The sequence below is a fragment of the Drosophila willistoni genome (genome assembly GCF_018902025.1).
Source record: "Drosophila willistoni isolate 14030-0811.24 chromosome 2R unlocalized genomic scaffold, UCI_dwil_1.1 Seg200, whole genome shotgun sequence".
Classification (NCBI taxonomy): domain Eukaryota; kingdom Metazoa; phylum Arthropoda; class Insecta; order Diptera; family Drosophilidae; genus Drosophila; species Drosophila willistoni.
Genome location: NW_025814051.1, coordinates 6107427 through 6121968, shown reverse-complemented (window position 1 = coordinate 6121968; position 14542 = coordinate 6107427). Strand labels below are relative to the sequence as shown.

General features: G+C 34.5%; 1 protein-coding gene across 1 annotated transcript; it reads right to left on the bottom strand.

The window, feature by feature from the left end:
* Positions 1-8255: 8255 nt before the first annotated feature.
* Positions 8256-10434, bottom strand: LOC6643633 (damage-control phosphatase ARMT1). Its single transcript, XM_002066327.4, has 2 exons — positions 8824-10434; positions 8256-8740 (listed from the first exon to the last, which is right to left on the bottom strand). The coding sequence occupies exon 1, from the start codon at positions 10360-10362 to the stop codon at positions 8869-8871; it is 1494 nt and encodes a 497-aa protein (XP_002066363.3). The 5' UTR covers positions 10363-10434; the 3' UTR covers positions 8256-8740; positions 8824-8868.
* Between the last annotated feature and the right edge of the window lie 4108 nt (positions 10435-14542).

The window sequence follows — 14542 nt, the reverse complement described above, 5'->3', positions numbered from 1 at the left end:
AAGAAGTCTAAGGACGATAGCGCCTCAAAAGTTTTATGCCTTTAAATCTTTTATTTCTACAGCCAACTGAATGTGTTTTTGAAGTAATTTTTTTAAAACTTTGCTATGTTTTTAACTTTGGATTGAGTTAAACATAAAGATAACACGAACATTTACTTGATTTCCAGAAAAACCCAAACATTATCTTCCACTCTATCCACTTCAAATTGCTTCTCTACATCTATCTTATTTAACCTTCTCTTTCGCTTAGTGGTGATCGCCCGCTAAATTGCTGTCAATTTGTTACAAAAAAAAAAGAAAAAAATTAAGAAATTAATACCAATAAATTATGTTTGAAACATTTCAAATTATTTTAGCACTTTTTTGTGTTATCGCCATGACAAAATCTATTACTTAATTCTGTATTTATTTTTTGGTTTCTCCTTCTCCTCCTTTTCATTATACTTCGCTTGCAATAAGAAATATGAAAATGAAAATGGCAAAGTTGTCTTTGGCCTTCTCCTCTTGGGACTATATGCACCTACATATATGTATCTGTAAACTGGCCATTTATGTGCGTGATTATTACGTGGATACGGCCAGGCTCATAAATAATATTAACGACTGGTATCCCCTCGCGTTACCCCGATTGCTTGAGCTGACCAACCGAAAGTGTATAAGCGAATTGATTTTATGTTGTGGGCACTCTTTTTCTTAACTATTTTTTTTCATATTGCTTTGCTATAGCAAATCATTTAATATACCAATTATAACAAGTCGAGTAGTTAACATAAATCCCTGGCCGAGAGTTAAGTGATTTTTCCCCCAAATGTAATGGCAACGTCGCCAAGAAATCAAAACTCATGCATTATATGAAATGCCAAAACTTTTCTGACATAGTCAAATTCAATTTTTATTTATTTTATTACCACTAATGCATTGGCGCTCGCTCGTTGCCCGTCTGAATGGCAAATAAATAAATATTCAGAAATAGCCAAACAAATGCATGACATTTGGATATGATATGTTAAGTAGAAGAAGTAATCAACTAATAAATACTCTTTATTAAAACGAACAAAAAATGGTTAACAATTATAATTTAAAGAAAAACATTAAAATGGACACTAACATTTATTTATCTGACCATGATCAATTTCAAAATGTTTATATTATTGAAAAGTCAAAGTGACTGATAATTGGAGATTACCTATTTATTGCTAAATACTTTTAGCGCTCACTTTAAGTGCTCGTTAATCTTATAGTTGTAGGGTATCAAATAACACATACGGGAACACAATCTACATATGGAAAGGAGAGTGTCTCTTGATATTTTTTAAAATATCTTAACTTATAGTGGTGGCTGAAAAAATATTTATAATTCTAAATGTATAAAAAACGTATTAGTATCTTACAGAGTTTTAGACATTCTTAAGATTTTTAATTTTTTTGTATTCAATTTTGCCATTAAGTGAAGTTTGTTTATATAAATATATCAAGATTATGATATATCGAGATTATCATTTACATGGTATTTGTTTTTTGTTTAGTTAGAGAGTTCAATATATTTTAAAATTAAATATTAATTTCATTAAGTGTACCCTTTAAACCTGTTCTCTTTATGCTTAACATCAGATCTGTTATGTTATGTTATTACTTTCATTATTTAATAAACCTTTTAACCTTTAATAACTTGTTATGCTAAAATTTTTTTCTAGATATTATTACATCCTTAAATTTTAAGTAACATATGAAATCTATGTATGATACTAAGAGTTTCAAGGAAATAAATTAAAGGATCATATATATCTAAAAAAACTGTTTATTGCATTATATTAGTATTCACTTATTGATCTTTACGTGAATGCAAGTGAATCATGTGAGTGTTAGTTTACACTGAAAGTAATCGTTCGATTACCCCTACTCATTTGGAAATGGAAATTTAATCGAATCTCTTGTCCATCTCTAAGTCATAACATTTCATATTTTGGTCTGACAGGTTGAAGCTATAGTGTCTTTTTTTTGTTTTTCTGAATCCATTCATGCGCTAGGTGGCGTCTAGTGGTGGTGGTGTTGGTGCTGGTGGTGGCACCACTGCGACTGCGATTGCGTTTGCTACCACTGCCGTCTGTCGTCTGGTCAGTTATATACGAGTTATATATACTTAGCGTTCCTTTTTTTGTTGTTGCCTTCTACTTATTTTGTCTATTTTTGCACTGAATCATGCATGGCTCATAGTGGGGCAGCACCATACCACCACCTCCCACCGCAACTCCCCAAACCCCTTTTTTAAAGCAGTTTGCCTGTCTGCCCCACTGTCTCATATTTTATCATAGTCGCCGCCATAGTCGTCGTCGTCGTCTCAAGTGGCCAAGTGTCTTGGTTAGAGTTTTTTCATTCCTTTTGGCACATGCTCTCTAGCCGGCAAAGTTTTGAGTGTTGTTGTTGTTGGTGCTTGTTGTCTTTTTTTTGGCTTAGATTTACGAGTTTTTATGCTGTTTTGATTTGTCTTTTTGCATAAGGGTGTTCACGTGGCCAGATCAACAATTGTTGCAACTGTTTGGCCGTTTGTCTTGTCTCTGCGGCATTGTAATTGGAGTTTCCACAGAATATGAATATGACGGAAGGGGTGTATGGTGCCTATGCCGCTAATCAGCAAATCATATTTATGTATTTTGAAAGGTGAAAATTGAATCCTGTTATTTTCCTTACTAAGTCGTTGGACTCATCAGTTTTTAAGCGGAATTATTTCTTGCAGAAAGTATAATTAAATTGTTCAGATATTTTGAAAAATCATCATCGCCTACTCAATTTAACCCAAGCCCCAATAGGATTCTAATTTTAAATTGTTTATTTCTTTTTAACTGTAGGTATGGTTAATTGTGAATGTATGTGTATATGTAACTCAACTTATCGACACAATAATGTCGTTATTTATTTATTTCCAAGTCTGGAAAAAAGTTGTGATAATCAATTTTTTTTTATTTATAAAATTTATGATATAAATTATTGAAACTTGAGTAGAATCTTCTTGTACACTTTTTTTAAATTGCTCACAAGATACTTGTTTCGCTTTTATTAACCAGTAATTAAATTTCACCATTAACCCACATTTTGATAATAAAAATTTTTTAAGTTTTCGCTGCGATAACTTTTGAAGTAATAAAATTCGGTTTCTATAATAAAAATTAATTTTTGATGGTTAAGTTTATCTATATTAGAAAAAGAAGTACGTCGTCTCGCCGACTTCGGTACACCATGCACAAAGTAGAACAAATATTTTAAATTTATATTATAATAAAAGCTTATATATTTTGGTTTTTTTTTAAAGTCTGATTTCAAACAAAGCATATACATGGCAAATTTTATATAGTTTTTGAGAAAATTGGGGACGGACAAACAGATCGTCCCGGCTGTCTACCTAATGGGGTCGGAAAAGCCTGTTACATACATTTTGGCGACATTAGTATACCATTTCACTATAAGAATGCATGGTATAGTTATTATTATTACTTGAGAAAGCAAAAAAAAGAGGATATAAAAAGATTGTTCGTTAGGGAGTTGTAAATCTGAAATCAAATTCGGGTTCTACAATGAATATTCATTTTAGGAGATAGGTTAAATATATTGCAAATAAAAATAATTCAGAGGAGAGTACTCAATAAGTTTTCAACTCGCAGAAATATTTTTGAGTCCAAAATTTATTTCGATAAAATAGAAATTGGGATTGGCGGGTTTATGAGATATAGAACAGCTTTTGGTTATATCATTCAGCTCTTGGGACTTTTAAATGGAAAGACCCCGATATGGCACATTTGAACTTATCTCATCTCTATTACAGTGCTTACAAGAAGAAAATTAACTGTTATATTTTCAATTATTTCATTTATTGTTTCATTTACCAAATGCTTACTCAAGTGATTAAAAAGGAATACATAATTCAACCACAACAACTCATTGAGCAGGCCTAGTGTCCAGTTTGGTATAGTTCAGAGTACTTGATCACCCACTAGGGTAGGGCAGGGCAGGGCAGGACTGTGTTTTAGTAGTTGTTGTTTGTCCATCGGCAGCTGGCCGCCAGTAAGTTGGGCAGTTGGCCAGGTGCGGGTGCCAAGCACTAGCACTGTGTGTGATAAACTGGTTGCAAATCGAAGCAGCAACGACCAAGAGACCGATCAACCGACAGGCCAAACGTTCGACCGACCGGCTGTCTGCCTCAGACGTGGGTCCGTGTTTTTATTTTTTTTTTTTGGGCCTGCGTTATTTTCTTTCCTTTTTTTTTTGGGTATACGGAACACACCCGCATCGTGGCAGCAGCAGCTCGCAATAGTTCGCAGTTTAAAACCAGATTAGCGCCCAAGTCTTTGGCTAATTTTTTGCGGTACGTTTTCGGTATGGCAAAGCAAATTTGAATTTGAATTTTAGCGGGTGATAGTTGTTGTAGCCTGACCAACCAACCAACCAACCAACCGACCAACCGACCAACAGCCCAACTGACCACTTGGTCACAATCAGCCATAAGACTTAAGAGGCGAGAGGTGAATGTGTGTGTCTGTCTTTTACTACACACAGGATGACATGGGACATGAATACCATGGGGTAGCATTGGGGCATGGCTATGGTTACGTTTATACAAAAGCCACTAAGCTGATTACGAAATTTTGACCTTTTTGCCGGCTGGCTGTGGCAATCGACTGCTTGGCCTGCCACTTGTCAGCGCCTTTGGCGGCGAAAGGTTTATGTCAACTTTGTTTGAGGGAACGAGCTGCTCTATGATAATTGCACACAAATTGAGTTCAATATAATTTGCCCATAATTTAGGCAAAACAACTGGCAAAAGTGCTGCATATGGAGGGGAGTGACCATTTCCTACTTATCAACAAAATATATAAATAAAGATTGAGTAAAAGTTTCTTTTTACTCATTTGACTATCCTGGTTGAAACAATTTATTCATAAAACTACGGCAATATTATAACGTGAAAGTATTTTAAAGATATTTGTGTCTTAAACCTAACTTTCATAAGGAAAGCAATGCATATATTTAATGAATATTTAACATTCAAAAGTATTAAGTGGAGAGCTAATGCCATGCTTCGAGCAAAAAATACAGTAGTGTCTTTTTTTAGTTTAAAACACATATTAAAAATCTATGTTTTTAATGCTTAATCGATAATAGTTCTTTAGCATACATAAATATATCTATTTTTGGGTCTGCTATTATTAATATTAAAACCAAGGACTAGCGTGCCTTTTAATTATTCGAAAATACTGAACGTTTAATAAAACTTGACCTTATATGATAATATAATATATAATAGTGTATAATTTAGAGATCAATAACATGTAACTAAACAAGTTGTAATTCCAAGAAATATTTTAAACTAAAATTAATTTTAAATTAAATTAGTTAAATAAGTTAAATTCATTTTGAAGTAATTAAGATTTAGTCGCATGGCCATTGTTGTCATAACCAGCACACGAGTTCACCTCAACTTGACTGCAACAGACGCAACATACTAACTGAACACAAATTTTCCTACGTTGCTTCCTAATTTGGGATTCTTAAGAACTAAAAAAGTGTTATTCGCTTATCGGGTTAGGGCAGCAGTGTATGCTCAATGATTTGAGTGCTACATTATAATAGATAGACATAAAAGGTTTTTGGATCGTAAAGCATTCCTCTTATCAAATAAATATTAATTTTCATTAATTCGACCACAAAACTTATCCATGGCCAATTTGGGAGCTGGAATATTACCAATGTCTACTCTCTGAGGGGGAAAACAAGGAAATTTCTTAGTCAGATTTAAATTAACATCTCTAAAAAGATTGGTACAATATCAAAACTTGTAGAATATTTAATTACAATTGTTGTTAAGCTTTTAAAAACAATAAAAATGTGTCGAACTCCGAAATAAAGATACCACAAGATAAGGATGAGAACAACCTTAATTACCAATTAGTAACCTTGGTTACCCTAACAGCATACAATTTTTGGAAAAAATCGGCAAATACAGAGTTCAACGAATATTAAACAAATTATCGAAAATAATTGTGAAGGAAAATGCAATAAAATATTGAGATATGGCAATCTCCGGCAGGACCTCGAAAAAATCAAATTGCATTAGTTAAAGAACAAAATTTCCCAAGTAACGATCTTAAGTTTTTATTTTTTTATTTTATTTTTTTTAGATTTTTAAAGGAACTTGAAAGTTAAAAACCCAGATTTTCGCCCAAAAAACCGAGTTTTGTAATGTTGTAAACTGCAACTGTTCAGCGTTTAAAAGTTTTGGACACCCAAAAATCTAATATAAAACGTCGGCCGACCTGCGTTCAACTGACCATAACTTCAGAAGTTTTACTCGGATCGATTTAAAATTTTAACAGACTATTCTTGAGATGTTGTGCATTCAGGAAAAAAAATAAAAAAAAAAGTGCAAAAAAAATGTATGCTCATGCAAAAGCAATTGAATGCTCACTTAATCTTTCAACTGCAACCAAATCTAAACTATATCTAAAATAAATGAATACATTAATCTTTAAAGAACAAAAAAAAACATTTTTATTTCAGAAAAAAGAAACAAAATTTTATCTTTAAAGGAAATGTTACCTTTTTTTTTCGCTGAAATAAAATTGTTTTTTTTTTTTCTTTAAACATCAGCTAGTGTTAATTTTCATTTGATTTGTCCATGTTTTCTGCTTACAGCATATATATTTATAAAAAATAGTGATATTCGTTTGTTGATATACTCATATGTATTTATAGATTCGTATTGAATAGTCAGCAAATCAGAAAAAATCGGGTTTGTTACTAGGGCCCATGTCATGTCTTTACCCCCATGAATCACTCTGATTGGAAACGCAACATTCAATTGAGCAAATATTTGAATTTCGTCTACTTAACTTTCCAACTACTATACTAGATTATTGCATTACTCAGTGACTCATTTGCCTTTGATTGTGAACACCTTGCTTATATCCAAAAGCTTCTGTGGAATTATCCAAAAGAGACTACAAAATGCCAGCTGCTGGTAACCTAACGCATACCTGCGCACAAACCTTCAACCTTTTTGGGTGGTTGAAAAATCAAAAGTGGCAAATAACAAAATGGATGAGAAAAACTTGTTGTCGTTTCAACCCCTCAACAAATCAGACAAAAGCACCAGCAACATAGTTGTTGAAGAGGCGGACGATGATCATAATGACGATGATGATGATGATAATAACCTGGTAGCCGGATGGCGGATTGCCGGTTTGCCGGCTTTTGCATTCAAGGCCAACGAATTCGGTACACCCCACACCCTTCCACCAAGTGGAAGCTGTTGCCACTGTCCATTATCCTGCAGCTGCGCAATAGATCCTGACTGCTATTTGGGGTGGATTTTCGTTTCTTGCTTGCTTGTGTGGGAAAGTGAAATTCCAGGCTTTGCTTTAATTTATTGTTAAACTGTACTTAATCGTCAACACGATCATCGGAATTCGCCAGCAAACCACAAGTTGCTCTTTTTCTATCCTACAAAAGTTTCAAACGGAATTGGAAAAAATCCTTTGCTACCACTTTATAGTGGTCACACATTTCTTTTAAATAAATATTATTAAAAAAAGAAGTTGTAACAAATGTATAAATACAACTCAGCCCTTATGGCCTAATGAACCTAATGAAAATCGTTTGTACGCATAACTTTTTTGGACCGACTTTGATCAAATTTGGTATGTTGCTAGACATTGGTAGCAAATATTAGAATGCCAAGTGGAATTTTATGGAAGCAAAAATCGCATGTATCAATCCATTTTCTTTTTAAATAGAACTTTTATTTTGCATATTGCAGTAAAATCTTACATAGATTGTCACCGTTTAAGCTCATTGCACTAAAATATAGAGTTTTAGAACCCACATTAATTTTTAAGTATTTTGTGCTAAAGTTATTGATTTCACATGTGTGAAAATTCTTGGTTGTCATATTTTATTTGTTTTTGCTTCAAAGAGTAATTGTTATAGCTAAAGAGATAGCAGAAGTATTCTATATACATACACTATAGCAAGAAAATGTTTACACACAGGCAAAACATTTTAATTTTGATAATTCAAATCTTTTTTAATGAAAATATGTAAAATAATATATAAACTTATTTGTAGGTAAAAAAATGTATCCATTAACAAAAGAAAACATCAAAAATCAGCTACCATAAGATAAAAAACAATTACATTTTTATGTGAATTCTCAAATTTTAATTCTTTTTTATTTTAAATAAGAAAATAAGTAAAACCAAAACAAGTTGATGATTTGTTGTAAGATTTAGAAACAAAAATGGTTTTTATAAGAAAAATCATAGATTCTCAACGCAGCAGGATTACCGTCTTCTGGCGGGAAGTATGTATATGGAGGTATATTAATTAAATGCTAGCAACTCTCTAAATCTTTACATCAACAGCTTCTGGCCCCAGCATATTATTTGATGAAACTTTCCATTTTTTCAATTTGCATCTGACAAATGACCAAGCATGTGCGCCCCATCAATAAAATCAACAGCATTAGTCAACTAACTGGCCTCTCTCAGTGCGGTTAATAGAAATGCAGGTGGTGCTGATTGTGGTTATAATGGTCGAGCTCAGGCACTTGTCCCAAGAGGCATCAGAAAAAAGTGTGCGCGGTGGGCGTCGTTTGATAAGCTGACAAATATCATACCATTTATTGCAGAGTTTTCTATGCCGCTAGCAAAATGCAAATTAAGACATTGGAAAATCATCGCCGCCGCCTTAACTGCAGCAGCATCAGAAAAGTGTTTGGGGGAAAAAAAACCGTCAAGTCAGTGGGTGGAAAGAAAAATAGAAAGAAAGAAATACCTAGCTTCTTGATTGGGCATAGCCTAGCCAAAGGGGCTAAGTCGTTCAGGTACCTTTATTTTTATGCAAACGCATAACGCAGTGAGAGTTCCGACCAATAGAATGAATAGAGCATTCGGTAGACGTTCCTCCGATTAAGCCACAACCACATTTTAAGGCATCTGTATATTGAATTAGACCATAGGCACTCGATATCATCCATTGTGGATCGGTTTTCAATAACTGATCGGCTTTACCTTCGGGCAATCCACAGACCACTTCACATTTTACAGTTCGCATGGCACAAATATTGGCTGGCCGAAAGCCACGCAGACATGTGATGAACTCTTCCGTTGAATCCCAAATGTAATCGCCCAATAGCTTACGATAGTTAAGATCACCCTTAAATATGCATAATTTGGCGGTGCTCAATAGTTTATATAGCTCCAAATTAGAATCGACCATTACGAAATACGATTGAGGTCCAGTCCAAAAATATGATTCAGGCGCAACGAGAATTTTTCTATCTTTCATTAGCTTATGCCATTTGCGACCTAGATTTGATAACATTTCGGAGGGATGGTTTATTAAAAAGTTAATTGTCCATTCCACATCGTTTCGAGTAAGATCTGAAATGTACCAGGGTATGGCCTTAACATGCAAACGAACTTTTGTGGCCAGGCCATTGTCTATTAGATATTCCATAAGTAACATATCCGTAAAGAACTCAAATCCACCATTATCACAAATCAGATCCACTATGACATCATCTTTACATAGGGCTTTGGATTTTATTAGACAATTCCATATTAAAATTGAATCATCTATCAATAAATTTCGATCCAAATCTGCCACCTGAGCTAATACATCAATCGTCGTCTCGTTCTCATGATGGTTTTTCGAACGATTCTCATCTTGTGAGAAGACAAATGCATTTAATTGTATCTCATAGTGATTACTCCACAAATTGATACGCATCAATTTACTAAAGGCTTCATAATTTTTGGGTAATCCTCGTGTGGCTAAAGTCAAGGCATTCATTGCTCTTTCACTTATCTCTAGATCTTCACGCTTCAGATCGGCAAAATAATCATAACCATTCAAAAGTTTGCTATTCTCAAAAAATGAATATATTCTTCGATATATATAGCATTCGGCATGTAACCAACAAGCCCGAAAATATGTTCTTTTTAATTTTGGTAGCTCCGATATAAAAGCATTCCATTCTGCCTTATCTGGTTCATTACCACGAAATAGCTGAAATTGACGATCGCGATTCAGTTCCATTTTTAATCGTTCCAAGGCATCCACTATCGAGTTTATATCTTTAAGCACTTCCCTGCCATATTCCTCTTCCAAATACACTCTATTGTTCACCAGATGTTGAATGATCTGTTGCATTATGCCGGGCATTCGAGTCCTGAGTGTTAGATAGGCAAAACTCTGCTTGAACCGTCCTGATAGCAACGAGTGCCGTGGCGTGGGCACATCTAAGTACTCGCTTATGTTCGATCTAACCGATTGCCGGCCGAGCGTGCCCAATTGGTATTGAAACGCCATGGCACATTGAGAATATAGACATTAATTTTGAAATCAAATTTTTGGTTATTTACGAAAAAAAAAACGAAATGTTTAAAAAAAATTTTATCATGATTTTGATTATAAATTCTAAGGAAATTATTAAAATTTTGAGAAAACTATACCTACTTTCTATTCTTCAATTGAATATTCGAACATCCAAAATATTTCTATACACCCAATTACTGTCCATGTAAATCTCATTAAATAATGATCTTAGATTCTTCTTGAAATGAATCAGTCTTTGGCTACCATGGGTCTCACTTAAAGCTCTCTCTTCTGTTTTCTTCTGTTGTGTTTTTTAACCAATAGCTATAATGTTTGTTACATTATTTCACATCGTGAGGTCTAACCACAATTTTCCTGAAAAACAGTTTGCACGTTTCTTTTCTTATTGCCATCTATTGCTAAGAAAATTGCCATACAAATTAAGTGATTTGCTATTGACATTTCCGCCAAGGCAGGCACACGGCCCAAAAGCAAAAGCCACAGATATAGCTATACCCAGTCAGAGTCAAATGTAAGCGATGTAGTAGATGCCTTAAGCCTTAAAATTGAAGCACGCGCGTGAATAATGAAGTGCCAAGATCGGTTACAACTCGAACAAAAAGGAGATCTTTTCTCTTCTAGTGGCCCGACCATTTTCACACAATTCATACAATTCACATTGACCCCAGTGGGACGACGCATACATACAAAGGGGGACAGCTGCTGACCCTGATGTTGGAAATCTTATCCTCAGGTCTGGTTCTTCTCTTCGACAATCGATTTTAATTTGTTTAACTTGCGCATCAATTTCTGTGCTTGTTTGAGTTGTTTTCTTCTCTTCCCGTCTCCTTGATTTGTGCATAAATTACCTGACACTTGTCTCCATTAAAAATTGAAGGTGATTCAACTGTCAGGCCATGACTCTGAATCTGACTCAAAGTTGAAGTTGAAGCTGGAATTGAAGTCGAAGTTGGAGTCACGGCATTGCTTTTCACTTTGGCCATCAATCGTTGGCAATTTTCATGTAATTGTTTGTTCGTCTTGTGGCCAACAAATTGACAAGCAAAAAAAACCTAAACTCGAAACGATGTTGAACTTGTGGTTTATCTGTAAGTACGTGGTGGACGTAGATGAGTTGGAATTTCGTCCATAAAAGAATTTGTACTTGTGTATATAATTGTAATAATTATATAGTTATATTAAAAGTTATGATTTAATAATATTATGATCTCTAAAATAGGTGAAGCTTAAATTAAATTGAATCTTTAAATTGTTTGATGGCGCTAAAATAATTTTAAACAACTAATTACAATAAAATTAAGTTAATTTATGAATTGCGTTTTAAGTAAGAAAAATGTTTCTTCTCCTTTTTTGTGTTGATCGATTTCTCGTTCCTTCATATCTTCCTTTTCCAGCCTTACTGCTCATTCCAATTACAAATTCCTTCGCGTCAGCCATTTTGTCCTATCCATCTGTGTAAGTCCCTTTTTCAATTACCAAAATTTCTTTCATTCAACTTAATTTTGTTTACATTCCAAATTTCATTTGCCCTTAAAAAAATAGTCCATTTCATATTGTTCTTTCCAAATTTTTACCATTCATGCAAAACATTGACCTGCATTTAGAAAAACTGACTTTTTCAATTGTTGAAACAAATTTGTTGGTATACATTTTGTTTTTTCTTTCAATTTCAGCAATTAAGTTATTATTTATTTTGTAGAAACATGGGAACTATTTTGAACTAAACTATTGCTTATGATTTGTCTTCCGTTCCCATGTTAATATGTTGTAAAAAATTATGTTATTATCGCACCTTCTTCCGAATCGATTTCATATTTTTGGTAAAAGGTTCCACTAGAACAATCCTCTTTTTGTTTCTCACGCTCAATAAGGTGCTTGGGATAAATTTTTAGATTGAAAACAAAAAACACAAAAATCACACAGTGACTAAACAGTTATCAATTATTATTTCATATATTTAGAAAGCTCTACGCATCAATGATGAGTGAGAAAGGTCTTTGCCAGCCATGCATCATTGCACATGCTCAAATAGGACAAGTTTTAGTGATTAGGGGATGGTCGATGGAGATTCTGTTGACATTTGCCATATTTGTACATTAACAAAGATTCCCACAAATTGTCAAAATCAAACAATTGAGCTCGATTCCTTGTGAAGGGCTACCAGCTAAAATTAAATTAAGCCAAATTAAATAGCAACATGAAGTTCTGCACGATCTACCATAGAAGAGGGGGGTGGACGGACTACTCGAGTTGTATGTGTATATAGACAGACATCCATTAATGAGCGACAAACGTTGATGATATTATTTACTTGACGTCACCCCAGTAGAACCCTGAGCATTGCGAACACCCCGAACCTTGAACCCAAATACACATATTTCAAACATTGGGTAATTGCTGCTGGCCGGCCACCGAAAACAGTCAGACAAAAGTCAAAGTCAATGAAAACGGGAGTTGCAGAGAATGAGGAGGTGAATTGAGTATGAGAGGGTTGGTGTTGGGGTTGCACTTGGGTCATGGTTAGGTGAACACCCTCGCCCTTTTTTATTTTTCTCTCTTTTTTGGATGGTTAGGACATTTGACATACGTTTTGTGAGCAGCGTTCAATTCTTAATATGTGACACGTGACCCACACTTCCCGGTTTCCACTTTGCACGTTCCACCTTCCATTTTACGACTTGTTATTGTAGTCGCCATAGTCGCTTTTATGCAGGTCCTGTGGTCCGCTCAACCGACTCTTAGGGATCGTCTGCCTTTCCGGTTTGACTTGTTGTACGCTGACACGCGTCCGTATCGTTTCCATCTCTTTTATTCTTGTGGGTTGACCAGGGACACGCGCATAGAAGTGTGTATGGTCATGTGATGAATGTGGGTGTGCCTGAAAGAATGAGACCTTCGTGAGAGATAAATGAAAGAGCAAGAGAGCAGGATGCACAGAGAGGGGTTAGTCGAAAAGCATGTGGTCATGTGGGGGTAAGATCAATGAGCTTTTGTTGAATTCTCTTATGATCAAAGTACAGTTTGTTATAATATTTCCTTATAAATTTTACCTATATTATTGTGATGACTGGAATTTTATGTAAAAACAAATTTAATATACCATGCACCAAATAAACGTATTTTTAATTTCGACTTCGCTATTCCATGCACAAAATTATGTTTCTAAAACCAAATGTTGTACGTATAGAAAACTTCTTTAATATGCTTTGTATAAGAACTATGAAAGTTGGAGGCCGCAGACTTATATCCTGCATATTACCAGGGGGCGTAGAAGATATCCTTTAGCCCGAAAGTAAGAACACACATGCATATCAAGGAGAAACGATCCATCGTCAACAAGCATAGTCGTCGAGGGACCCTGAGTGTGAGACTCAGGATTCGCTGGGACTCGTCACACCCCACGAGAAACCTTCTATCCAGCTAAAATACCTGTGAAAATCAAAGTATTGGTAAAAATTTGTTGTCCCGAACCTAGCCCTGAAACTCTTCTCAACCGATTCTAAGGATGAAAAAGGATCATTACAGCACTTTTTTTCAATCGGTTTTTATCGAATTCTACATACTGAATTTGGTGACTCTACCTTTATACTTCTTAAAATGTAGTTCTTCATGCTTGGTTAGATCGACTCGGCTGTTGATGCTGATCAAGAATATGTATACTTTATGGATTCGGAAAATCTCCCTTCTGACTGATACATACATTTCGTGGGTTTTATTATGCCATTTCCGATGAGTGTATAGTATAAAAATGTTATAAGCTGAAAGATATGCTTAATGCGAGTAGAGGAAAGATCATAGAGAAATGTATTTATTTTTAGGCTTATTCAGAAAAATATTGTTGCTATTTAAATAACATTTCTCTAAAGGTGATGCACATAACTTTCTTTTTTAAGAATGGAGATATGTTACAATTTGAACTTAATACTTTCACACTTAATTTTTGTTGGTGGTCTTATCTTTTGGTGTACCTTGACCTTTGAACACTTTGATTTGTCAATCTGCAAGCTATAAAATTAACACCAAAATGCCTTAAATTTGCCTCATTTAAGTCCAAATCTATGCATGCAATTTGTGGCTAATGTCCCTTAAAACAAAATGGAAGATAAAATACCATTTAGACTTGTTAAACTTGGAAAGTTGAGACCATTTTCTA

What these genes read in the sequence shown, in the direction of transcription:
- LOC6643633 (XM_002066327.4), bottom strand. Translation starts at nt 10,362, where the DNA reads ATGGCGTTTCAATACCAATTGGGCACGCTCGGCCGGCAATCGGTTAGA.